This window comes from Cebus imitator, unplaced genomic scaffold (assembly GCF_001604975.1).
Source record: "Cebus imitator isolate Cc_AM_T3 unplaced genomic scaffold, Cebus_imitator-1.0 Scaffold90, whole genome shotgun sequence".
Classification (NCBI taxonomy): Eukaryota; Metazoa; Chordata; class Mammalia; order Primates; family Cebidae; genus Cebus; species Cebus imitator.
In genome coordinates this window covers 5888695-5915293 of record NW_016107405.1, presented here as the reverse complement: position 1 = coordinate 5915293, position 26599 = coordinate 5888695, and the positions used below count along the sequence as shown (strand labels likewise).

General features: G+C 38.0%; 1 protein-coding gene across 7 annotated transcripts in view; it reads left to right on the top strand.

The window, feature by feature from the left end:
- CTTNBP2 (cortactin binding protein 2) overlaps positions 1 to 26599 on the top strand; it is a 161132-nt gene that overhangs the window by 82986 nt on the left and 51547 nt on the right. For 6 of the 7 annotated variants that reach the window (XR_001827145.2, XR_005201339.1, XM_017535078.2 and 3 more), the window contains 5 exons: positions 4940 to 5143; positions 6561 to 6660; positions 8589 to 8739; positions 11056 to 11310; positions 21391 to 21508. Coding sequence is in view for 5 of the 7 variants with exons in the window: in XM_017535078.2 (XP_017390567.1) it covers positions 4940 to 5143; positions 6561 to 6660; positions 8589 to 8739; positions 11056 to 11310; positions 21391 to 21508 (828 nt within the window). In the remaining 2 variants the exon portion in view is untranslated. Of the gene's footprint in view, positions 1 to 2962; positions 3003 to 4939; positions 5144 to 6560; positions 6661 to 8588; positions 8740 to 11055; positions 11311 to 21390; positions 21509 to 26599 lie in introns of all 7 variants that reach the window. The other variant, XM_037740809.1, reaches the window with a different exon arrangement.

The window sequence follows — 26599 nt, the reverse complement described above, 5'->3', positions numbered from 1 at the left end:
AAGACAATATAGAACAGAGACCAAAGAAATAGCAGCCACTGAAGATGTGGAAAACGTTTCCTTCTTTGTTTCTTTCTTTTTTTTTTTTTTTTTTTCAGACAGAGTCTCACTTTGCTACCTAGGCTGGAGTGCAGTGGCATGATCTTGGCTCACTGCAACCTCCACCTCCTGGGTTCCAGCGATTCTCCTGCCTGAACCTCCTGAGTAGCTGGGACTACAGGTGTGCCACCACACCTGGCTGGTTTTTGTATTTTTAGTAGAGATGGGGTTTCACTATACTGGCCAGGCTGGTCTTGAACTCCTGACCTTGTGATCTGCCCACTTCAGCCTCCCAAAGTGCTGGGATTACAGACATGAGCCACTGTGCCCGGCCAGATTCCTTATTTTCCACTCTCTGATATTTGCAATTTTGCCAAAGTATATTATTTATTCCTCTCAGAACTGCACAATTACCTTTGGTAGAATAACAGGTTTCTATGTCTTTGATTATAAGATGTGGCTTGTTATGGGAGAATAGAGACAATCGAGGCCTTTAGTCATTCAGCAAGTGTTTACTGAGCACCTAGACTGGGAAATGGAAGTGTTATTACACTTGCACAATGGGGGTGTATAACTTTACAACTCAACTATAAATGTAGGTCAGCTGAACTTTCCAAATAAGATATAGGATTTCAACTCTGTTTTGCATTTAGACTGCCCCTATTTTCGCCACCGTGCCCATTGCAACTAAGAAGCACAAGAGCTGCCTCCACCCTACTTACTAACCTGTCTGTGCCTGGGTGAGCTTGTGCCTCTCCAGGTCATGACCCCTTTGAAAGGTATTAACCCTCCAAACAGCCACTGATTCCAGTGTGGTTGCCAAAAGCAAGGCACAGGGACAAAGCACATCTGTCAAATACCTGTCAGGTGTCTCTTCCAATTTCAGTGATCAAACAAGCACTGAACTAACTATAGTAAGGCAGGATTAGTGCATTCCTGCCCCTTTATAAGTATTACCCTAGAGAGCTAATTCCCTCTGAGCCATTAGGTTTTTCATTTAAAAACAAAAGCATTGCTGACTCCAGTGCTCATACCTATAATCCAAGCATATTGAGAGGCCGAGACAGGAAGATCACTTGTGCCCAGGAGTTCAAGACCAGCCAGGGCAACATGGCGAAACCCCAACTTTATAAAAAATACAAAAATTAGCTGTGCGTAGTGGTGTGCATCTGTGGTCCCAGCTGCTCTGGAGGCTGAAACGGGAGGATCACTTGAGCTCAGGAAGTCAAGGCTGCAGTGAGCCATAATCATGCCACTGTATACCAGCCTGAGTGACATAGTGAGACCATGTCTCAAAAAAATAAATAAGCAGTGAATCAAAATTATAATATTTCCAGACAAAGATTTAAACTAGCCTGATGAATTTTCAAACTACCTCTCCGTCCTTGGACAGCTACTGGCCCATGACCTTTCCAACTCCAGAATCCTGTGTTTCTATGTCACCTTCTATCTATAACAATTATGACTAAGTTAAAGCCCCAAGGAAAATTGGAATGACAGAAGTTACCATTTTAATGAATCGTAGCATAAATTACCCAAACTCTATTTGGCAACCTTTATAGCCAAATGTCAAAATTTTAAATAACATTCCTAATTCTAAATCAACTAGAATTTCTTGTTCCTCCTGAACTTGCCAAATAAACACATTTCGAATGTTAGATGAACGGAAGCCTAAACCAGAAATCACTCCAGGCAACTGAGTTTCCATACCCTTGGACATTTTTGTTTCTGTTTTTTTTTTTTTCTTATTTGATATATTTGATTTAATTTGGTTTATACTTTTCCCTATTGACACATATCTTTTAAAAATTATTCTTCATATGTGATTGGCTTAAAGGCTACATCAGAAAACAAGAATGATCTGGGCTATGACATTAACCTTTTCCACCCTCTGAAGCTGATGCCAGAAGCTGTTCTCATGCCTCCCCTCTGCCATTGCATGATCAGTTGTTCCCTTCTTCCTGGCATGTTGTGCAGGATGCTCCCCTTACTAATGTTTGCATTTGACGCTGCTAAGCTGAATGACCTTTTGCTAACATCGTTAGAGTAGCTGTATGAATACCAGTCTGTTCTGTCTTAACCATTATTTAACCACTTAACTAAGCATTACCATTTTTATCATTGTTGGGAATTTCAGATGAATAATATAGTCTCATAGTGAAGTCTTATTTTTTCCATATTTAGGCAGGATTAATTAAAATAAGCTTGTCTGTGCTAGAGAACATTGGAAACGTTAGTGAAGATGTAAAATATATTTATAGTTTTAAATTACTTGGTATTTTTAAAGGATTTTTCCTTTGTAAAGATTTTTAAAATATATTGTAGACCTCTAAGAAAATAAGGCAACTGACATATCTTCTGAAGTTCTGTATAATAAGACCCTTGTGTGGTCTAAATATTGAAAAAAAAAAAAAGAAGGAAAATGTGTGTTGTTAGATAAGTATAAAAAGAAAAAAAAAAAAAGAAGAAAAAAAATTATCTTTCAGATAACTAATTAAAAATAGAGCTTCCCAGGAAATTACAGCTACAATTGAATATTTCCATGTAAAGCAGTTGAAAAATATATTTAAACTGTCTCCTCCCCTTAAAATCCTAGATTTATGGTGAAAAAAGGAAAATGTTAACAAAACCCAAAAGAATAGCAAACCATTTACATATGTTGGTATTCATAAAGGAATATCAATAACAAAGACCCCTTGGATGAGATCTAAAGAAAGAGAGAATGAAAGAGAGGCTGAGTATGAGCCCCATTCCCTCCTGTTCCACAGAGGACGTAGTGTGATGCCTTCATATTGCCTGTATTTGCTTTGCAGTCAAGGTTTTATACCTTTGTGTTTATAATTTCTCTGTTTATCATCCATTTCTAATAAGTACTGATTTAATTTTTGTGGGCCTGTTTTTTGTTTGTTTGTTTGTTTTTAAGAAAATACAAAAGGTAAAATGTACCAGAGAGGAGCCTTCTTGTAAGTATGAAGTAAAAATATTACTTTTGTAAGAAGAGCTAATGAGTATCAGTAGGAAAGTATCATAAAGTTTAGATACTGAATTTTATGAGCATTTTAATTTCGTATGTCACTACAAGTAGGATTAAAAATAATAAATTATTCATAGACCCAAATAATTGATTATGAAGATATAACGTCCAGCTTTTTATAAGCAATGTAGCTTCATTTGTATAATTGGCTTTGTTTTGCATTTTTAATAAAGAATTTTTAAAATATTGAGAAATTCCTTTGATATGTGCCCTTTTAATATTTATTAAGATAATTTAAGGTCAGTAATTTAGGATTTAATCCTAATTGAGTATTACATGTATATTAATATGACACCCATATGCTTAGACTATTATGCTGATACCAGTGTACGGAGAATGTAAAACATACATCTGTTGTATCTTACTAAAGGGTTGTTAGCATGTATCATAATCGGATGGCCATTCTGCCTTGTATTCCCCTGCTAAGAATGGACATACAGGTAAATATGGCAAGGTCTTATCTCATGATAGCACACATTTGCAAAAGGATGGAAACTCAAAAGCCCACATAACCATTGTTATGAACAGAAGGTTCAATGTGGTTTTAATTTTCTGTTACAGGTGGTAGTGGATAGTTATAGCATTTTAAAAGTCCAAATGGTATAGTTTCTTAATATAAAATTTTATTGCAGCTAGTAAAAAATAATTTTTGTTTTATGCACAATGAAATGCATTGTGCACATAGAAATTCAGGGTCTAGTCATTGTGAAGTGCTGTTTAGAATAAAGCCCTCCATCTGTGATCACTTTGGTCAGGACCAAAAAGTCCTAATTGGTCTGTGAAAGTGTGCCTTTAGGGATGAATATATGTACATATGCACAATTATGTTACAGGTATTAGAACCCTACAAGAAAAAAGGAACATTTCTTATTTTGAATATTCACTGTATTTAAGTCTTAAATACACAGATACCTGTATATCACATTGAATGAACATTTTTACTTTACTGTTTTTACAGCCTTTTGATCAAGGAAGAATTCAGAAAATTTTTCATGCTATATGCAGCCGACTTCACACACTTAACAGATTCTCTTCTAAAGCTGCTAAATACTGATGAGAAGTATCTAACTATATAACTCATTATTTTTGTTAAAATTATATAGTTGAGTGTCCTGTTTTGTTGGCTGATTAAAAGTTTGTTAGGCATTTTGTAAATGTGGCCAGATGATGCAGGCTTCACAATTGTATATTGAATATTTGTGCTGGTGAATTCTAGATCCAGTTATATATGTTATGTTTTATTAGCTCTTAATACTGAATACCAATTGGCTTCCATTATTTCTATTCCCAAATAAGGGAATTCAAGGAATATAAATAAACTCTTTGGTCCATCTTAACAGTTTACATAAAATTTGTAGTTAAACAACTTTGAAACCTTGTTGAGAAAGAAAAATGTGTTGCTGACAATGATTTCTCTTATACCTAAAAATATCAGTTCACTTTTCCCGATTAATATTGAACTAGAGGAAACCTTTACATTGTAAAACCTTTACATTTTAAAATTCAAAAATTGTTTTTAAATCTTGAAGAGGAATTTGAACAAAAGTTCAATTAAAAAAAAAATGAGACAGCCATATGAGTTTTTCTAAAACCAATCACCACTTTAACACTTATCTGTGCAAGACTCATGACTAAAAATAATTTTTCACCATGTATGATGATTTAATTAGCAGCAGATAGAAGATCTGAAATAACAGTCCAGATTCATGCTAAGTAAATATTAACAGATTGATAATGTTAGACACCACATAATCCTCTAGGGACACATGTTCATATGTTTGTGTGTGTGTAATTCAGAAAGGAATAGGTAATATCTGTCTCTTGTCCTTACTCCTACTCTCTAATGAGGGTCACTTTAACCTACAGGCTGGTCACCCTCCCTAACCCCTTTGCTAATGAGTGGTGGTCCTGCCCCCCTGGCTGGCAGGCCCACCCTTCTTCAGCAAGCTGCTGCCCAGGGAAATGTCACTTTATTATCAATGCTGCTTAATGAAGAAGGACTGGACATTAATTACTCCTGTGAAGATGGCCATTCTGCCTTGTATTCTGCTGCTAAGAATGGACATACAGGTAAATACAGCAAGATCTTATCTCATCATACCACACACTTGCAAAAGGATGGGAAGTCAAAAGCCCACGTATCCATTGTTATGCACAGAAGGTTCAATTTAGTTTTATTTTTCTTTTACAGGCGGTAATGGATAGGTTTTTTTTGTTTTTTGTTTTTTTTTAACATGAGATTTAAAGTTTTTATAAACATTTTAAAAATCCAAATTGTACAGTTCCTTAATATAAAATTTTATACCACAGCTAGTAAAAAGTAATCTTTGTTTTATGCATGATGAAATGTATTGTGCATATAGAAATTCAGGGTCTACTCATTGCGAAGCACAATTTAGAATAAAGCCCTCCATCTGTGATTACTTTGGTCAGGACAGAACAGTCCTAACTGGTCTGTTAGAAATACCTGATGTGTGAGAAAGTCTAAGTATCAGAACTTTAGGGCTGTATGCTACAGTGAGGGAAAGTTTTCCTAGTTAGGAAAGGTCATTGGCCTGAAATTGTTCCATGGTTGGAACAATTTATAGTTATTTGAATGTCTTAAAAGAACCGAGAAGTTGTGTAACTATAAATGGTATATTGATGAAGACTGCGAATTATTCTTGTTCTTTAAAATGCAAATCCTGTAGTCAAATCTACCAAAACATATGGTAGTGCAGAAAAAGAGATGATTTGACCGCAAATGCAAAGTCAGATGGCATTGCATATGTGAGCCCATATGATTGTCGATTTAATTCAGATAAATGGAGGATTCTAGTGAGATAAGAGAGCCCATTATTTTAAAAATATTCTAGAATTATTTATTTCATAAACACTATGGAGATTTTCTTTAATATAGAAGTAAATCTAGTAACTAACATGAGGAATGTGACATCTAGGTGATATTTATTTCTGAGTTAGGTGACTTTCTATTGGGCTCTCCTTTAACCTCATTCATGGAGTGAAGTATAGGATGACCACCATCCAAAAGCAGTTTAAAGATTAAACATTACGAAGTAAGAATTTATTTAAATACAAAGAATGGTATTTCAATTTGGTAAATGAATTTGGTTCTCCATCCAGGAACATTGTTTTCTGGGATAGGCTGGTGGAAAAATCTGGTAAAGCATTTTCTGGCACATGACGTTCCTTTTACTCAGCAGCAACTCTTCCCAAAATGCAGATGCACATGGGCACACACGCACATACATACACACACCCCCTATATCTTGGCCGGTGAGTCTGGGGTATTATACTCTTTGGGAAAAGAGGCTGCTTTTCCTGTAAAGTAGTCTGCAGAGTCTTATGTCTGCCATGATGGAATTGTGAGATGAACTGTGCAGGGGAGAGGCCTTTTGGGTTTAGAATCTATCTACAGCTTGTATAGAATTTGGCACATCATAACTCCAAATGGGGAATTTACATGGCTTTCTATTAAAATCCTTAGACTGTGTGAGATTGCTGCTGAGTGCAGAAGCCCAAGTCAATGCTGCTGATAAAAATGGCTTCACACCCTTGTGTGCTGCAGCTGCTCAGGGACATTTCGAGTAAGTTGCTCTTAATTCTTTTTTCCACACTATGAAAGGAGCCTGTTTTTATAATTTGCACATGTATTTTAGTTCTGGCTGAATGTGTAAACTAGTGTTTAAAATCACTGGCAAATAAATTCACTAAATATATTTGAGGATTTAAATGCAAACCAAGATTCTAAATTTGCTCTTAATAATAGCTATGTTTGAGGGAAGTGAAGAAGAGAGCTGTGCTGCGTCCCAACTGAATGGGATTGAACTTTCTTTGGAAGATAATCTATGGCATATCAACACATATGTCATGAGATAAAGGACTGTTGAGAAGTTTGTTGTTCACTATTTTACACCATTTCAACCCCTCAAAAGATTTTTTACTTATGATGTCACTAAAGTAGAACATAGAATTATATTGGTTGTAATAATCTGAACTTCCTAGTGGTAATGTATTCTAATTATTCATCTTGTTTTACCATTTAAAACAAAATTGAAGCATGAATATTACATGCTGAAAGTAGTTTGAGCATTAAGCCAAAGAGACCGTATTAATTAAAATAATACATAGCTTTAGCAGTGATTTCTTTAATAGCTTACTAAGTCAGTCAGTTATAGGCATGACTTTTTAACATTAAGTTGCTTTCTCTGCCTGTGCTGAAATGGCAGGTTGTGGGAAATGCAAGTTGCTTTCAGCTTTTGAATCTAAGTGTCCCGATAGAAATGTTATTTAACAAATTTCAAAATTATTGAAATACAGGTTTTTAAGGTTGACCTCCATGTTATTAATCATAAATATAAAATTTTTAAAATTCAAAATGAACTATTTATGTATAGCATTATTTACTTTTCTGCGTATCTAACACATATCTCATTACCCTGAGTTTGTCAAAGAACCCTAGACCCTGATTTTGCTGTTACTCTTTGGACATATCCTGACTCCTTCAAAATGAATTTCTCCTCCTAGGCTGTGCTTTTTACCTTTACTTTCACTAGGCAACCTACAGGGCCACTTTCTTGGAGAGTATAGCAGTCACAGAAATGGAAGCATGGATAACTCTGCAAAAAGGAAGAACCCTGGAGAAATCTGGGGATTGGTTAATTTAAATGTATCTGATACACACATATATTGACATGTCACTTAATTTTTTTAAAAATATATAAATCAGATACTACAAGGGAAAACTAGGAAAAACGTTCATTGGAGTGAAAAAAAGAGGAAGTGGATTGCTTCTTACTTTGATTATGATTTAGCCCTCTTTTCTAAGTTTATTTTAAACTAATTTTACAACTTAAACTCTGCATGTTTAGCTACTAACTGCATGTCACAAATTCTTGACTTTGCCTCATTTCTTTTCTCCTTGATTCTCAGGGCAGTGAGTCCCTGCTTAGCTATCTTTTTCCTCATCATCTAGACTGCCTTCAGGAGACAGGACAACCTCTGCTATCTTTTCTCCCCAAGGCAACCCTTTTCTCAGCCTTTCTGCTGCCTTTTATAGAGAAGGCACATGGTGCCCTGCTGTCTATGCTATTTATAATTATTTTCTCAAGTGAAAATCTCAGAATGACTCAGCAGCCTTTTTTCAATGTTCAAACTATTTTGAACCAAAATAATATATACTTATCAAATACAGTTAAACTGTTCATCCCAGCAAGTTAAACAAATTCTAAGGACTCCACTTGTACAAGTTGGTTATAAGGAAATGTCATAAAGCAGGTATTAGCACTTTTCAAATTTTCATGGGAGAAATTAAATTTTATGATTAGAATATATTTTCTAGCCTTGTGAAAAAACAGTACTGATGTAATAAAATCCATAATAGTTGATATATAAATAGAAACAATTGATGTATATAAAGATGCCCCATTGCCTTCTTTTCTATATTTAATGTCTTGGTTAGGTGCTGCTTCAAAGGTCAAACCCAGGTTTTGTGTAATTCTAATCTTGTGTTTAGGTGTGTAGAATTATTAATTACATATGATGCTAATATTAATCATGCTGCTGATGGAGGACAGACCCCTCTATACCTGGCCTGTAAAAATGGAAATAAAGAATGTATTAAACTCTTGTTGGAAGCTGGAACCGATCGAAGTGTGAAAACCACAGTGAGTACCAGTCGGGTTTTTTTTTTTTCAGTATATGTCATTTGCACTATATCTGTAAACTCTACAACTAGAAAAACACATTAAAATAAAGGTTGCTTTATTTTGTTTTGCTTGTAGGATTTGGAAAGTGTCTGACCCTTGTTTGAGTCTCTTGCCTATCAATTAAATGCCTTGTTAGTTAGCCTAACCAGTCCTTTAACCTCTGAGCTTCAGATTCATCTGTCAAACAGGAAAAAGAATACCTATGCTTTGATTACTTTTAGGACTAGGGCAGACAAGATGTACCTTTTTATTCATTCAACAAATAATAGTCTCAGATCTTGGGTTTTCTTAAGTAAAAGAGAACCAATAGTTAATAACATAAGCAGAGCTGTAATAAGCTAGATATAAACATTTTCATTGACTCTTGTTGCTAGAACTTTTTAACTCTTCCTATTTTTTGAAAATCTGAGGAAACAGGTTTTATATTTTCATGTTATATATGTTACTTGGGAAATCTGTGGTCTTAACATATATTCAGGATAAATTTCTATAGTGAAAAATAAGTGAATTTTATATCTCCAGGCTAAATGAAAAATACGTAGTACAGCATAAAAATTAGTCACACCTTAAATTAGGGAACAAAGAAATCCATTTGCTCCAGCTAGCTGCTTATCAGCTGAACAAAACCTTTAGAAGTATAGATGCTCAAAACAGTGTAATTGGGAAAATTAATTATGTCTTGTGCCTTATAATAAGAAAGTTTCAAAAGAGAATGGAAGGTAGAAATCTTTTTTTTTTTTTTTCCAGAAATGGTTGCATGGCCTTTGTAATATAAATTGGGAAAGGTCAAAAGCACTTAAACACTCTTTGGTAGTAGACTACTTGTGTAGTATACTGTTATACTACCCAAGTAAAGGTATCTACAACCCAGCGAAGAACATGCCTGAATGGAGCTGATTGAAGCGCCATAGTCTTGTCTTAGCCAAGTGGACTTTATTTGCTTGATTGGAGCACCACTGTCTTATCTTAGCCAAGTAGATTGTATTGGTATGAGATACCAACCCAGAGAAAAAGCCACATCATAAAGGGACAGCTTTTGCAAATGATCAGATGACTTAGCCTAAATTTAGATTGTTTTTATTGTATATTTCTCTCTGTCTTCCACTCTATTATTTTTTTAAAGTGTGCTGTAGCTTACTGAAATATACTTAGTACAGCAATGTGAAAGACTACATGAAAAAAGTATGTCAAGGGGAAATTAAAGGTAGAAAAATAAAGCCAAAATACGAATCCCTTAAATAAGGCCTGGCTCTTTTACGAAAAAATTTTTAAAAACTAATGAAGATGGGTGCCTGAGTAGAAGGCAGACCCATCTCTATATAAAGATGGAAGACTATAGATAGAACCTAGATATTTCCAAGAATAATGCTGGTCAAACTTTAGTGTAACAGAATCTCCTGGAGGGCTTAAGTCAGATTGGTAGACCCTATCCCTAGAGTTTCTGCTTCAGTAGATTTGAGATGAGGCTTAAAAATTCACATTTCTTTCAAGTTCCCAGGTAATACTGATGCTGCTGGCCTGAAGACCACAGCTGAGAACCATTGCCCTAAAAAGGACTTGTATTAATACTGCTACTCTAGCAACCAGCTAAGTGGGTACTAAGGCTCCAAAGTAATATATTCTAGAAAACAGACCCAACAATTTTAGTCGAAACATTTTCTAAGCTTGTAATGATCAGTATCCCTCTGCAGTCACAAAACACTCAATAGGGGCCCATAAACATCCACTGAAATTATTTGGCTTTGTTTCTCCTTCGTGTCTACCTTTTCCCTATTATCTAGGGTCTTTTCTTCTGGAGTAGTTCACATAAAATTTTAAGATTACAGAGTTAGGTCAGTGCCTTGTAAGTAAAACTGGCTTGTAACTATATTCTTTCAGTACTCTACTAATAATGTTATTCTTGCATATACATTTTTTAAATCCCTTTAAGCTAAAATTCATTCTCCTTCATAGTATTAAATTGAGATTTTGATTGACCATACATAATGCCTAGTTCTGCCCTGGACAGTACCGGCTCACCCCAAATGTTTAACTGGTAGGTGGAAGTGATTACAAAATAGCAAACATGAGTCATAACAGTTGGAAATACTATTAACTTAGAGAGGTCAGAGAACTTTACCCAGCTCATCAGTGGTGATGTTCAGGATTGGAATGTCTGCTTTTCCCAGCTCAGTGGTCCATGCCCAAGAACATTTAGAAGTGAACTTTCAGTAACATTATCCTTGACATTAATGTTGTTATCAACCCCTTTCCCCATGGTCATTTTATTTTCAGGATGGCTGGACACCAGTTCACGCAGCTGTGGACACTGGTAATGTGGACAGCCTCAAGCTTCTTATGTACCACAGAGTACCAGCTCATGGAAACTCTTTCAGTGAAGAGAAGTCCGAGTCAGGTGTCTTTGACTTGGATGGAGAAGAAGAGAGTCCTGAAGGCAAATCCAAGCCTATTGTTACTGCAGACTTCATTAACCACGCCAACAGAGAAGGCTGGACTGCTGCCCACATTGCTGCTTCCAAAGGTTTTAAGGTGTGTCTGGTAGCAGCTGGCCTCATCATGCGGCTGTAATTTGATGAGCAGCAAACTTGTCTGCTATAGATTACGTGTACTTAAATTGAATAATTGGAGACTGAGTAATATACTTGCAGATGTTATTTACCAATACAAATCGACATTATTCCTATGCAGCAGTTACTTATGGTCAAGGGTATAAGAGACTTTCAATAAAAATAACTTATTTGTAGTTTGTTAATAAATATGAGGGTAATTTCAAACATTTTATCTTGTTTACGATAGGAGCAAATCATTGGTGTTGATTGAGTCCATTGGGTTTCTTACTTCAGTACCAACGCCACCGCTGCTAGAGGCAGGGCCAGGATTCACACTCGTGCTGCAGCGCTCATTCTCTTGCCCTGTACCCTCAGCTGCCAAACTTATACCTACGTGTGCTGTCTTACTGATATCTAAGAGGGAGCTCTAGATGTTCAGATAGCGTATAGAAAGATTCTGAGTATTAAAGAAATGGTGTAACATAGTAGTCAGTTCTCACATTCTGATGTCAATCACTTTAGCATTAATATGTGTTAGCAATAATATAATAGGAAGTTCCTGACGGCTAGGCACTGTGTGCGCTAACATTTGCAAGGATCATTTCTGCCATTAGGTAGCTCCTAGTTCAATGGCAAGTGTGCAGGATACACAACAAATGTAGGATAAGAAAAGCACAAAAAAATGAGCACAAGGAAAATAGAAATGCAGTTGGAACAGTATAAAAATGCAGCAATTATGGGGGAAAGAAAGAGAACACACATATTTCAAAGGGCAGAGCTCCAGGAATGTTAGGCTCAGGCATGGCTCATTCTGAGGATGTGGAAATTATTTTGAGCTTTGCAAGAAGAGCTAAATTCACCATCACCACTGAGAAAGGAGAGTGGTTCAGGTGAAAGGAGCAGTAAAAACAAACACATGGAAGTAGACAGGTGGATAACAGGTCCCTGTTAATCATGGTGAGTAGTGAGAAGTGAGACCTGACTAGGAGTTTCACAGCAGGGCCTGGGGCCTTCAATGACATATCAAGGCATTTGGTGCTAATTTACTAGTCAAAGTGAAACCATTGAAAGGTTTTGTACAAAGGAACAAAATAATCAAATCAGTAGTTTAAATAGATTCATTTAGCAACAACATTGAGAAGATTTGGGATTATGAAGAAATTGGTATCAGGAAGAGATACTACATGAAAGACAATTAGAACAGTGGAAATAATGAGAAACATTAGAAATGCCCAAGGAATGAACATGAATTAGATGTGGGAAATGGGGGAGCTTAATAAAAAGATAATAGTGACATTCCCAGAAAGAACAAAGAAAAGACATCGTTTTGATCAAGAAGACTGAATGCGGTTTTGGACATGCTGAATGTAAGTGCTATGATTTGTTCATCCAGTTGGATATAGCTAAGGATGTATATTTAGATCTCCTGGTTGGATAACTTCCTGTTATTGTGATCTTAGCAGAAGATATTCATTTTGGACTTTGGTTTTTCCCAAAATGAGAAAAGGGCATAATTCAATTCAATCTGGAGGTATTGTTTGTTAGTAGTAGTTTTGTTTTTCCCACTTTACCCTTTGACAAAAAAGAAACAAAAATTCTGGGAACTTGATTTGTATGTATGATTTGAATGGAATGCAAAAATATTTGACATAAAAGTTTTTAGGAAACAGGAAGGAAGATAGGAAATGTGAATGGTTTAAACTTGAATATGCACAGTTAATTGAGGACTGTGAATCTCTTTTGCTGTTGTAGAGGTGCATGGAAAGGGTAGTTTGCCACCTGCTTCCACCCCTTTAAAAGAAAATCTCTGAATGTAATATGAGATGTTAAAGATAGGACTGTGTTATGCCTGCACTCAGCTTAGAGGCAAAAAAAAGAAAAAACCTGAACCCCCTTTTTCTAGGATGTCCAGCTACTGAACCTCTCAGGCTAGGCAGAGAGGAATCCACTCCCGAGGGCGAGTTACTCTTCAGTGTAGGGCGATTGTGATGCTGCTTCGCTTCTTAATTATGAACTGTTTATTAGTTCTGGTGTTTTTGTGATCAAAGATGGCATTGTCATTGATTTCCGCACCTCTGGCCTTTTGTCCAAGGGAAATGTGACCTTTTTCTCCCATAGACTATGACTCTACTGTATTCTTTTACTTTAAGAAGCACAAAATGAATTTTGGAGAAGGAAAGAGATTTTTTTAAAGTGGGCATGACTGACAACATTCACACATCGCTAGACTATTAATATCTTTTAAGCTCCGGAGTAGATATTTAATCTTCTAGTCTAACCTCTTCATTTTATGATTAAGACATTTAAACCCCAGAGGGTTTAGTGGATAAAAGTTGGGAATGAAGCCCAAATTGCCTGAATTCATTAGTCTTTTCACTATACCATACTTCCTTCTCTCCTAGTCAAAGATATTGCAAAAATATATTTATATTATTTACCTAATATTTATATTCTGGCTGAGATCATTCTTCAGAAAGATAATCCATTTATATCTAAGTTATTAAGGCCAGATTTCTGGAAAAAAAAATACAGCTCAGAGTTAGTCATTGTATTGGTAAAAAGCTTCTACATTGACCACAAGTAGAGCTTAAAAATAGATTTTTTTCTCTACTCCAGCATACATTTGTCTAGTCTACACAGGGTAGTAGTGTCATTGCAACCCAAGAAGGTGACTTAAGTTTTCACATGGTTTTCAGTAGAGAATTGTGGAATTTCAGAGCTTGGAGGGACAGAACGTAGCTCAGTGGTCCCCAACCTTTTTGTCAGAAGGGACGGGTTTCGTGGAAGGCACTTTTTCCACGGATTGGGCTGGGGTGGGGTGGGAATGGTTTCAGGATGAAACTGTTCTACCTCATAAGGAGCACGCAACCTAGACCCCTTACATGTGTGGTTACAATGGGATTCACACTCCTGTGAGAGCCTAATGCCACCTCTGATCTGACAGGAGGCGGAGCTCGGGCGGGAATGCTTTGCCCCTCCCCTTACCTCCTGCTGTGCGGCGTGGTTCCTTACAGGCCACAGAATGATACTGGTCTGTGACCCAGGGTTTGGGGACTCCTGACATAGTTCATCTAGTCAATTTCCCTTGTGTTATAGATAAAGAAACTAAGTATTTATTTACAACAAATGGGAAATGGGTAATTAATTCCTCAAGCTCAATTCACTGAAGATCAAATTCCCAAATCTGTGCTTTTTCCATGTTAGCCCTTGGTCTTTTTTCCTAATGGTTAAGAAATTTGTGCAGATCACCATTAAGTGTCATTGGAAAACCTCTCTCTGCAGCTGGCCTGACTATCCAGAGAGGCTGCTGAACTAAGGATAAGCCTTTGTTTCCATCACTTCATGTGAATAGATAGATGAGTTTCTTAATGAAACTTCCTGTTCTATCATGAAACCATTGGCATGTTAGTTTCCTGCAACAGAATCAAATTAAGGAGATTGTCTGGACTTGAGCATCTCTCTTGTTGAAGCTCATATACCCAGAGATTGTTTTCACTGGAGGGACTGCATGAATTTTTGACTACAGGAGGACGTTATACTTTTTGCTTACATGTTGCTGAAGCCAGTGGCTTCCTGTCACTTGCTCAGCCTCCCTGGGTGTTTTAAGAAGTTGATGATTTAGTGCAAACTTTTTCCTCCCTGGACTTCCAGGCTTCCAGAACATTGCCCTTTTCTCGCCTCCCCTCCAACTTTGCTGACCAAGCTATTTGTTTTTCTGCGTGTGTGTGTGTGGGGGGGGGGGGGGGTAGGCAGCTTTATTCTCAGCTGCCTACCATTTTCTAAGAGCTTATCCACTCTTCTCAGCTTTATGACTCCTGCAGTAACTAGTCCCAAACCTGTATCTCCATAGCTGCCTTTTTACTTATCCTCCAGACATTTATCTCATTGTTAGCTGTTAGCCATAGAAGAGTCAGATGTTTGCACTCACACTGTAGTAGCCACCTTGGTCCTCCAAGAGGTCTACGTGAGGTATGTGCAAAGTTCCTCATAATTTGGATTCCTTCTTCCTAGGTACTGGATGCAACAAGAACAAGATAATAGGAGTCACTAATGTTATTCATTGTCGCATGGAATTGGACAACTAGTTTAGAAAATAAAAAATTAGATAAGGTTGCCTGTAAAGGCACAGAGTTATTGGAACTAGATTTTAATCATGACAAATAGAAATCTGGTATTTGAACTGTGTTGTAATGCTTTTGATTATCTTTGATTATTTCCTTTTTTCTTTTAATTTTTAGAAAAATTATTTTGGAAAATACCTTTTTATACTCATTCCCTATAACGTTCAGTGAACAGTACTGAATCCTTTCTTCTTTGGGCAGCAGTGACTGGCAGAACCCTAAAGGGAATGTCAACTTGGCCGACCAGAGTCATGTTCCACCTCTTCCAACACGTGGGCCTTCCAGTGTTTCCCACCAACAGCTTTCATGGACCTGAGTTTTGAGCCTTTTTCTTATCTCACTCTGAACTTTCTCACTTGATCTTGTTGATCCCCAGGATATAATTTATAAGTATTCTAAAATCTCATCTCTAGCCGTACTTAAGCATTTTCTGAGTCTGTTTAGGCAGGTCCTTTTCAGGAGGAAGAGGGTTACCCTCTCCTTGATAACAAACTTTCCAGTTTGCTCAGCACAGCCCTATTTATACTTGTCATCCCAGCGTAATTATTAACAGTGCCTCCTTTTATTCCTTAACGTTTTCCAATTTAAACAATTATAGGGTAACCCTGTTGGGGACCACATTCACTTTTGCTTCCACCCCTTTGAGCACATTTTTGGGCCCAGATGTTTATGCTTCCAGCACATTCTTGGGCCCCGATGCTTATGCTTCTTAGCCAATCTGCTACAATTCTTGTTTCTCCCCCTTAATCCCCCTGACATTTGTTTACTTGCTCCATCTTCCTAACTTAAAGAACTCAAATGATCAACACAACTCTAGATTTACTCTTTCACAAATAAATTTTGAATACCTTGCCCCCTCCACAGTCTTATGGGCACTGCCCTGAGGGAGCCCTCATTATCTGCTGTCTGGTCACATTCAGGGTACTGCCACAGTCCCATCATGTTCGGTCTCTCCACTTCCCTTACATTGCGGTGAGAGGGGCCTTTCTAACAGGTGAATACGGTGACATAATGACCTGCTTCATGTCTTCCCAAGCCTCATTTCCAGGGCAGGGATGCCTATCACGACAGTCAAGTCTCCTCCTGATCTGGCCTTGGTCTGTTCCCCTCGGCACTCTTCTGTCTCCTTCCCTAGTGCATGCTAGGCTTTGACCACTTGTGACTGGCTAATGTGCAAACATCCTGTGCTCTCTCCCTGCCCTGCCTTTGTATCGGCTACTCCCATTACCTCAAATGGTCTCTTCTCCTGTGCTGACCCCTCTCTGCCTGGAAAACATTTCAGCTTAAATCTTGGCTTCTTGGAGTTAGGTGTTCCCAGGATACCTCTCCACACTTTGCTTAGAGAGCATGTACTTTATTGTAATTGTTTACATGCCTCTCTCCCTCTCCTCCACCTCTGAATAATTACTTTTTAATCCTTGCATATACTGTGTCCAGCAGAGTCTGTGGCCCAAAAGTGCTAAATGTTTGCTGAATCAGTAAGAGAATAGACTAGTTCATTTTTCTTAACTGGTCTTCTTTCTGTCACTTTCTTTCCAATGTAATTTTCCAGTACAACAACTAGTTTTCAGAAAAGAGCTGAACATGGCACTTTCCTTCCCAAGCACATCCCCATGCCCACAGAAAAGCATGCAAACTCCGTAAAGCTCAGTCCTTCACAGCTGACAGCAGCCAGCTTCATCTCTGCCGTGCACGCCTAAGTCTACCTTCTTGCTCATGTCATCATTTTCCACATTAACAGCTTCCATCTCCCCAGCCCTGTAAAGCAGCAGGTACACCCCAAGGTTGTTCTCAGCACTTGAGCTGGGTTATAAATGTATAAATGCAAACTGTTTTCACTTTCTTTTCCTCTGCTCAATCTCAAACTCTTGGTTCCACGCTCTGACTTTGATTTTTATATCTAGTTCTCTGAACTTTAGGTTTCTGCTGAATTTCACAGGTGCTGGTACCTTGCTTCTCAGCTCTGTTTAAAGGAGCCTGGCAGTCCCATCACCCCCCAGCCTCTCCTCTTTCCTTGGTTTATAATAATGGATCCCTCTGTTTCAGTGGGACCCATGGGTACCCAGCATAAAGATGCCATTCTCCAGTCCCCATTGCAGGGAACTGTGGCCAAATACTTGAGTTCTGGCAAGCAGAATGTGAGTGCACATGAAAGCTGACTCCTAAGCTACTACTTTAAAAAGTCTCTGTAATAGCAGATGTCTCTATATCCTAATTGATAGAAATTTAGCTTAAACTCATCCATCTAGATCCCTCTCTTCTTATAACTTGGATAGGATATCCTGCCCAGTTTAGGGCCTTTGGAAATCTATTTCCAGAAGCAGGAACTGGTATCACAGCATTTGTCCTCTTCACACAATCCAATCCAACAAGGAGAGTATGTAGATGCTTTTCTCCCTCTTTACCTCCTCCTGCTCATCCATAAAGTAAAACTGTACTCGTTGCTTCACCAGCCTCTCTTCTGAGTGTATCAGGACACTTGGCATTCCTCCCTGAGACATGGAACTGCTTTATCTTATTCAGGACCCTCAGCCTTCATAGTAGCCCCTGGCCCAAAGGGGCTTTGTGCCTTACTTATAAAGTTGTGAGGGCTAAATGAACATTGAATACTTGCAAAGTGTGGAGTGTGCCTAGAACTTAGTATGCACTCAAGCTATTGTTGTAGCTGTTGTTAAATGTCAGTGGGGCCAAAGTTTTCACTGTCTTTGAGTTCCCCATGCAGCCAGCATAGCACTGCAGAATTTATACTTGTGGTAGTGTTTGACTATGCAGTACTCTCATGAGGACTGACCTTCATGCTTCCTTAAGTGTTCTGGCCCACTGACCTATCTGAATGTAATAAAAATTAGAAATAACCTACTTTGAAGGTCAGAAATAAAAGACGATCAGTTCAGGAGTCCTGAAAACTTATGTTGCACCTTTTATCATGTCTGTTTGTAACTTGAAATTAACATTTAAATTGTCTTGAGATTAGTGACATTTGTTGATGTGTTATAAGTACCTCACCAGTTAATTGGAGATTTGGACTGTTTTCTAGTTGATGATGCTGTTGGTTATAATAATAATGATAGCTGCTAATATTGGGAGTTTAGCGTAGGCCAAGAGTGTAAGAACTTTGTGTGCACCTTTCATTTAAGTTACATTAGATTATAGATATTTGAAATACAGATAGGGAAATGGAAGCAGGAAAATGTTAAATGATTCAGCAACAGTGGTAGATAAAGTCATTTTGATTGGCAGGATTAGAATCCAGGTCTGCTGTGGCTCTTACCTATGTTTACTGCAAGTTCTAACTTGCAAAATAAACGTGATTTTCATCTCTTATCTTGAGGATTCATTAAGTTTAGTTCTCAGATTGCTTTCTATTTAGGTTTCTAATTAGAGTTCATTTCTAAATCAACACTATCTTATTTACTTACTGATTTTGTCCAAATTAGTAATAACAAATTGATATGAATTGACATTTATCTGTCTTTGTTTTCTGTTAATTTCTTAGCTTAGTGATTTCTTAAATCTGAACTGTAGACCTATGAAACCCAACTTCTAGACTTTTCTTTAAGATTTATTTTTTTTTTAATGGCCACATAATAATTGTACAGACTGCCAGATTTAAATGACAAGTTTTAGAGAGATCCCTTCAACTTGAACAGGGGCAGGCAGTGAGAAACAAATGCCCTAGTTGTTTCCCTTTGCAAGCAAGCAGATTTTCTTTACTTAGGAAACCAAGACCCAGTTTCCCATTCTTCCATCATCCAAGAAAGTTCTCTCTGTCAGCTTTACCCTCAAAGAAGCACTGACTTCCTGTTAAAATTCCACTGAATTGGTGGTTTCTGCTTCCTTCTCATTTTTTTTTCTGGCCATTAGGGACTCCCTGTACTTTCTTGTGAACTCATTATTGCATTTAAAAGTATGTTTCAGAGGCAACATGAAGCAATTGGAACTCATGTATACTCCTTGTGGAAGTACATATTGGTGTAACCACTTTTGAAAGCCCTTTGCAGTATGGACTAATGTAGATCATATGCATGCCCTGTGCACCGCAGTCCAGCTCTACTGTGTACCCAACATGTTCCCACCACAGGAAATGTACTAGAATGCTTATAGCAGAACAACAATGTCCGTCAATAAGAGAATGGATAAGTAAATTGTGGTTTACCACAATGGAATATAATGGAATCCCACATAGTAATCATTTTTTAATGAAGATGAATTCTGACTACTCGCAACACATGGATGAATCTTAGAGACATGTTGAGTGAAAGAAGCCAAATATAAAAGTGCACCTACATACAGTATGATTCCATTTATATAGAGTTCACAAATAGGCCAAACCAATCTCTAATATTAGAAATCAGATAGTAGTTGCCTCTGGGCGGGGGAGAGGAGTTAATTGTTGAAATGGAGTACAAAAGGGGCTTCCAAAGTGCTCCTTTCACAGATGTGTTTGCTTTGTGATAATGCTTCAAGTTATACACTTCTGCCTTTTTTTTTTTGGAGACGGAGTCTTGTTCTGTCACCCAAGCTGGAATGCAGTGGCATGATCTTGGTTCAGTGCAACCTCTGCCTCTTGGGTTCAAGCGATTCTCCTGCCTCAGCCTCTGGAGTAGCTGGGACTACAGGCACCCACCACCCCACCATGTCTGGCTAATTTTTATATTTTTAGTAGGATGGGGTTTCACCATGGTGGCCAGGTCAGGCTGGTCTCAAACTCCTAACCTCAAGTGATCCACCTGCCTTGGCCTCCCAAAGTGCCAGGATTACAGGCATGAGCCACTGCATCCAGCTGGATATTGTATTTCTTTTAAAAATATTTTATATTAGGAAAAAAGCATATTTTAAAAGTGGTTAAAAGGGTATGTTACAGAAAGATTAGAAAAGGCTATTCAAGATGACTTGATTTAATATGTTCTTAGAACTGCAGGACAGCCCCATGCCTCTGAGTCGGTGTGTTTACATGTGCGTGTGCATGCGTGTGTGTGTGTGTGTGTTTAGGGGAATGATGGGCAGGGCATTGCTTGTTTTGGTTATTAGTTCCTTGTCATGCTTTCTGATCTATTTATTTTTCTGCGTAGCCTTGTGGGAAATCAGTAAACAAATCATCAAGTGTAAACATTGATATAGGATGGTAAATATCCTGATATAATATCTTGTCATGTGATTATTTATTAGAAAATGTGTGTGTGTGTGTCTATGTGTGTGTATATATATATATATATATATATATATATATATAGTCTCTTACTTTGAATTTGAAAAAATATGGAGAACTAAGACCTTTTAGTACATAATCATATTTTTTGAATGGAGATTTCCTTAAGCAACACAGAAGAAGAAAAAGCTGAAAAGGAGAGGAAACATAACTTTAATATCCATAGGGAATGTTTTTCTAAAATCTCAATAAACATAATATGCATATTTTTCAAATAAAATATGGCAAGGTAACATCTCAAATACAAATATGCTTATGAGGACTCTTCGAATTGTTAAAATTAGAACCCTGCACTTATATTACCAGGAAAGCAGTTTATAGTCTAGAAGACAGCAAAGTACATCCCATTATAGCAAAAGTCTTTTTGCTTTATATTGCCAAATTACCATAAAAGGAGAATGTCTGCTGAAGTTAATTTTGTTCTTAATTTCAATCTGCAGATGAGTGATTAGTAAGCTATTTTTTTTTTCTTGAAACCTAAGAAGCAGTTCTGTGGAACAATGTTATGATCATATCATTTGCATTTAAATGAAGCACTGTGTTTTGCATTTCTAGATATTGTTTAGTTTAATCTAAGATTAATCTGTATGTTGGGGTTGATGGAATTGAAACAAGATTTATAGCTGTGAATTCTTGATTTGATTGTAATAGGCAACTGGCTTTTCTTTTGGGTTTTGCACTCAAGTTAATTCATTTGGATTTGGAGATAATAGAGCCCTTGTCTTTACAGAACTGCCTAGAAATCCTGTGTAGGCACGGAGGGCTTGAGACGGAAAGGAGAGACAAGTGCAATCGGACTGTGCATGATGTTGCCACTGATGACTGCAAGCATTTGCTGGAGAATCTGAGTGAGTGATGTTCAGAGCTTATTGTTTGTCTTTCCCCTATGCTACTGGGCCTCTGGTACAACTATTTACAGTTTTTGCATCCCCTTTTTAACCTTTTTGGAGCCCTACCTGGCAAAAATACTTCATTGATTGTGTCATAATTAATTCTTTTTCCATGTAGAATGACTTTTTGCATTTAGAATAATTGCTATTCAAGTAATGCTGGCTACTCCTTCTATTTTACTAACCTTGGAAAGCATCTGAGTACTTTTTGCATTTTTCTTCTGACTTACATTGTCTTTCTAGACATTAGACCAGCAGGGTATAAGAAATCCCAGCTCTATACTCTGCATCAGCTGATTGTATGAGCCAGGCAAGTTGATTGTCTCCCAGCACCTGGTTGCCTACTTTTCTATGAAGATAGTTGATGGTTTATTGGGTTCCTCCAGCTCTAAGAGTACATGCTCCTCAGCACATTTTGTAAATGCTCACTTGTGGGTTTATGAGTGTGGAGTATAGACCATAGAAAACATTATGACCTCTTATATTATCACCTAATCCATCCAGTCAGCTAACTATATCAGTAATTCAATTTTAGGACGAACAGGATTTTAAAAATTGAAATAATGTTTTTACCTTTAACTTTATACATACATTCATGTTCCTTTATTTTGTGAAGGAAATTTTAGAATGGTAAGGAAGAATATATGCAAACTGTGTAAGTATACTTTAATATAAAAAGATAAAAGAGAATCATAGAAATTCTCTTAAACCTGAGTGGGTTTTCTTCTTTTATTGACAGAAGTCTTACTTTAAACTTTGAATCACTGCTCAGTGTCTGAAACAGTGCCTTGTGCAGGATTTCTCCAAAATGGTTCTTTTATTACAAGCTGATGCTAACCTAATAACAAACATGGAAAGCTTTCTGTTGGGCTAAAATTTTATTATGGAATTTAAATGCTATAATTTAATTGTATTCCACTTTTTGATATTAACACTTAAAAAATAGAAGGAATAAGTATGTATAGCTGTGGTATCTGAGATGTGAAAAATATGAAGCATATTTGCATGGCTGGAATAGAGGTGTGATTAGAGGTAGGGAATTGGAAGGATGAGGCAGCACAGTTGATGTTTTGGGCAGTTTCATGCTCATTTCAGTAGCTTTGACTTTATATGACAATCAAAGATAAGCCAATGAGATTCTTGATAGTGCATGATATAATACAAATGGCGTTTTGGAATTTTGTAGGCAGCTCTATGTGGGACAAATCAACCTACAGAGAGTCTGGAAACAGATCAAGCATCAAAAAGTTTTAATGATATGTCAGCAGTTGGACCAGGGTGAAGGAGAGGGATAGAAAATCCTTAAATTGAGGATGAAGGAGGACTTTATGAAATAAAAGACTGATATGGGAGACCTGAGTATCATTTCCATCTCAGACATGATGGAAGGATTTGCACATGCATACCCCATGGAAGACTGGACATTAGGTAGTGCGATTTAAGGGAAAGGACAGCTGAATCCCAGTACCGTTTTTTGAGGTCTATATGACGTCAGACAAGTTTCCTCACCTTTTGTTACCTCAGTTTCACCTGTTCATAGGGTTAATAATTATTCATGTACCTGAGTGCAAATGAATGGATTGTTTCTTAAGGTCTTTCTAAGATTTGCAAATCTGACAATCGGAGAGAAGTAACGAAGACACGATGTGCATTTAGATTGTGATTACTTCCATCAGGCTGATGATGAAAGCTGTGAATGCAAGTGAACTACAGGAAGTTATTTGACATATTCTGTCAAATATTTCAAAGAATATGAATATGTCAGGAGCAGAGATGCATAGTTATTTTCATTTCTTTAACAAATTATTCCTTGCCTAAGCACATAGCTAGAAGCACGCCTGCACATGTGTACCAGGAGACATATGAAGATGTGTGTTGCAGCATTGCATGTAATACTAGAAAACTGAAAGTATTCTAAAGGAAATCTATTAGGGAATGGATAAATAGAATAAACTGTAGAAAATCCATATTTTAAAGGTACCAAATAGCACTTCAAAATAAATTTTATCTAGGCTGGGCGCGGTGGCTCACGCCTGTAATCCCAGCACTTTGGGAGTCCGAGGCGGGCAGATCATGAGGTCAAGAGATCGAGACCATCCTGGCCAGCATGGTGAAACCCCATCTCTACTAAAAATATAAAAAAATTAGCTGGGCATAGTAGCATGCGCCTGTGATCCCTGCTACTCAGGAGGCTGAGGCAGGAGAATTGCTTGAACCCAGGAGGCAGAGGTTGCAGTGAGCCGAGGTTACGCCACTGCACTCCAACCTGGCGCCTGGTGATGGAGTGAGACTCTGTCTCAAAAAATAAAAAATAATTAAATAATTAAATAAATAAAATAAATTTTATCTATATAAATCACCATAAATACATTAAAAAATGTTGAGTGAAGAAGTCAGTTATAAAAGGACACGTAATATAAAACCATCTGTGTAAAAGTTTAAAAATACAACTCCAAGCCTATATTTGTTATAAGTACCACTAAATGAGGCAAAGTGTAAAAATATGCATAGGGGAGGTAAGAGCTTCCCCGTGGAAGATTGAAGTAAAAATTGAAGGGCTGGGCCAAGAAAGAGTGGAAAATAGAGCCATTCCAGGTGAACCAGCAGCATATCAGAAGGCACTGAAGGGGATGTACTTTGAAGTCTCTAGAGGTATTCAGCTATATCTGCAGTGCCAGGGAGAAGAGGGAGATGAGTATAGAAAGTCAGATCATAAAAGGCCTTGTATTCCTTTTGACTCAATCCCCCACGTAAGTTTTGATGCAATCCTGTGGACGTGAATGAACAATTGAATGATTGTAAGTGAGGAAGTAAGAGGTAGGTAATAATTGTCTTGTTACACAGGGTTCCAAAGATGGGGAGCATGACTGTTACCTAGTAAGAGGGAAGGAAGCCTGAACAAGCCAGGGAGGAACAGGGCTGGAGGACAGGGTCACAGTTCAAGTCACAGGTGTGCTATGAGACATGAATGATGTATAGGGTGAGGGCAAAAGGGAACTAAAGGCCAAGCCCAGAGAAACCCCCATTCTTAGGTCAGAACAGATAAATAATTACTCTAAAAGAAGTTTGGGAAATAAGAAGGAAGAGTCAAAAAAACAATGGTGTATGGTCAAGCATGGTGGCTTAAGCCTGTAATCCCAGCATTTTGGGAGGCTGAGGCAGGAGGTTTGCTTGAGCCCAGGAGTTCAAGATCAGTCTGGGCAACATGGCAAAAGCCCATCTCTTCAAAAATTATGAAAAATTAGCCAGGCATGGTGGTGTGTGCCTGTAGTCCCCACTGTTCTCTACTCCGGGGGGTTGAGGCGGGAGGATTACCTGAGCAAGGGAGGTCAAGGCTGCAGTGAGCCAAAATGGCACCACTGCCTTCCAGCCTGGGTGACAGAGTAAGACCCTGTCTCGGAAAAAGAGAAAAAGAAAAAACAATAGTGTAATTGGACTCAAGTTAGGAGACCTTTCCAACAGGAAGAAGTGATTTAACAGTATCACATTCCCTAGACTGTAAGAGTTAAAAGGAGAGTCGATTGCATTTGGCAAATAGGAAGTTACTGCTAACAGGGGGGCAAGTTTCATGCAGTGATGTAGACAGAAGCTGATTATTTTAAGCAGAGAATAATATGGAAAGGCAGTGGAAGAAAATCTATAGTAGAATAGTGTTCTTCACTCACTGAATACCCTTTTATTAATTCATTGGACACATGCTTATTGGGCTGCTGTCTGTGCCAGTCCTATCTTTGCCACTTGAGGTAAGTCAGAGAATTTCTAAGAAGATTGTTCTCATCCTGAAGCTCATAGTCTAATATTAAGAGATAAAATGAACAATAGACAAAAGGAAAAGGTTTTTTATGGCATTGTGAGATGGTGAGATGTGCTATGGTAAAGACTAAGGGGATCGGGATTGTCAGGGTGGGTTTCAGCTTTTAAAATGGTGGCCAAGTTTGCCTCGCTGATAAGACATTTAAGCCAAGGCTTCAAGGAGGTAAACAGGGCAGCTATGAGGATGTCTATAGTAGGAGCTTTAGCACCAGTTGGGCAGAGGCCTGAGATAGAAGCATTCCTGTTCTGTCTGAGGAACTGCAAGGAGGGCAGGGCGACTGGGTTAAAACGCATGAGAAAAGAGAAGCAGGAGGACAGGGCAGAGCAGTAGCCATTTCAGTGTTTAAGTGAAGGAGAGCGGTTACTGAGTGGAGTGGGGCCTGATCTTGTTGGAATGTGTAGGCCGTCATAAGAACTGAAGGTAGACATTTTAGGGTTCGCGTGTAGGATAGAAGGGATCTGACGCACATTTTAACAATAGCACTAGCTGCTTTGTTGAGAATCAACTATAGGAAGTCATAGGTAAATCAGGAACACCTGTTAGTAAATGAATGTAATATTCCGGGTGAGAGACTATGATGTTGGCTCAATGTAGGACTGTAGCAGATAAGGTAGTGAGAAGGACTTGGTTTCTGGATACAGTTGAAGGTAGAGTCAACAGAACTTCCTCATGGGTTGAATGTGAAGTATGGGTGGGGGGGATTCATAGATCATTCAAGGTGTTCAGTCTGAGCAACTGGCAGGTTGGAGTTGCAGTACTTGCTAGGGGAAGGGCTGTGGGTGAAACAGATTTTGCTCATGAAGTTGGAGAGTTCAGATTTGGATGCAGGAATTTGAGATGTCTCTTAGGATATCTGTGTAGAGATGTCAAGTCAGCAGGAATTCCAGAGGCGAGTGTGAGCTGGGTGAATAAATGTGAAAGTCAGCAGTCTATCAGATATTTAAAGTCATGAGACTGGATGAGATCACTAAGGGATTAATACATACAAAATAAATAGAGAAAGAAGCCCCCAAACACACTATCATTAAGAAGTCCGGAAAAGTTGGAGGGGACATCAATGGAACAACATTAAAGAGCAACCAAGGAGGTACAGGAGATCCAGGAGGAGTATATCCAGGAGGTACAGGAGATCCAGGAGGAGTGTATCCAGGAGGTACAGGAGATCCAGGAGGAGTGTATTCAGGAGATACAGGAGATCCCGGAGGAGTGTATTCAGGAGGTATAGGAGATCCAGG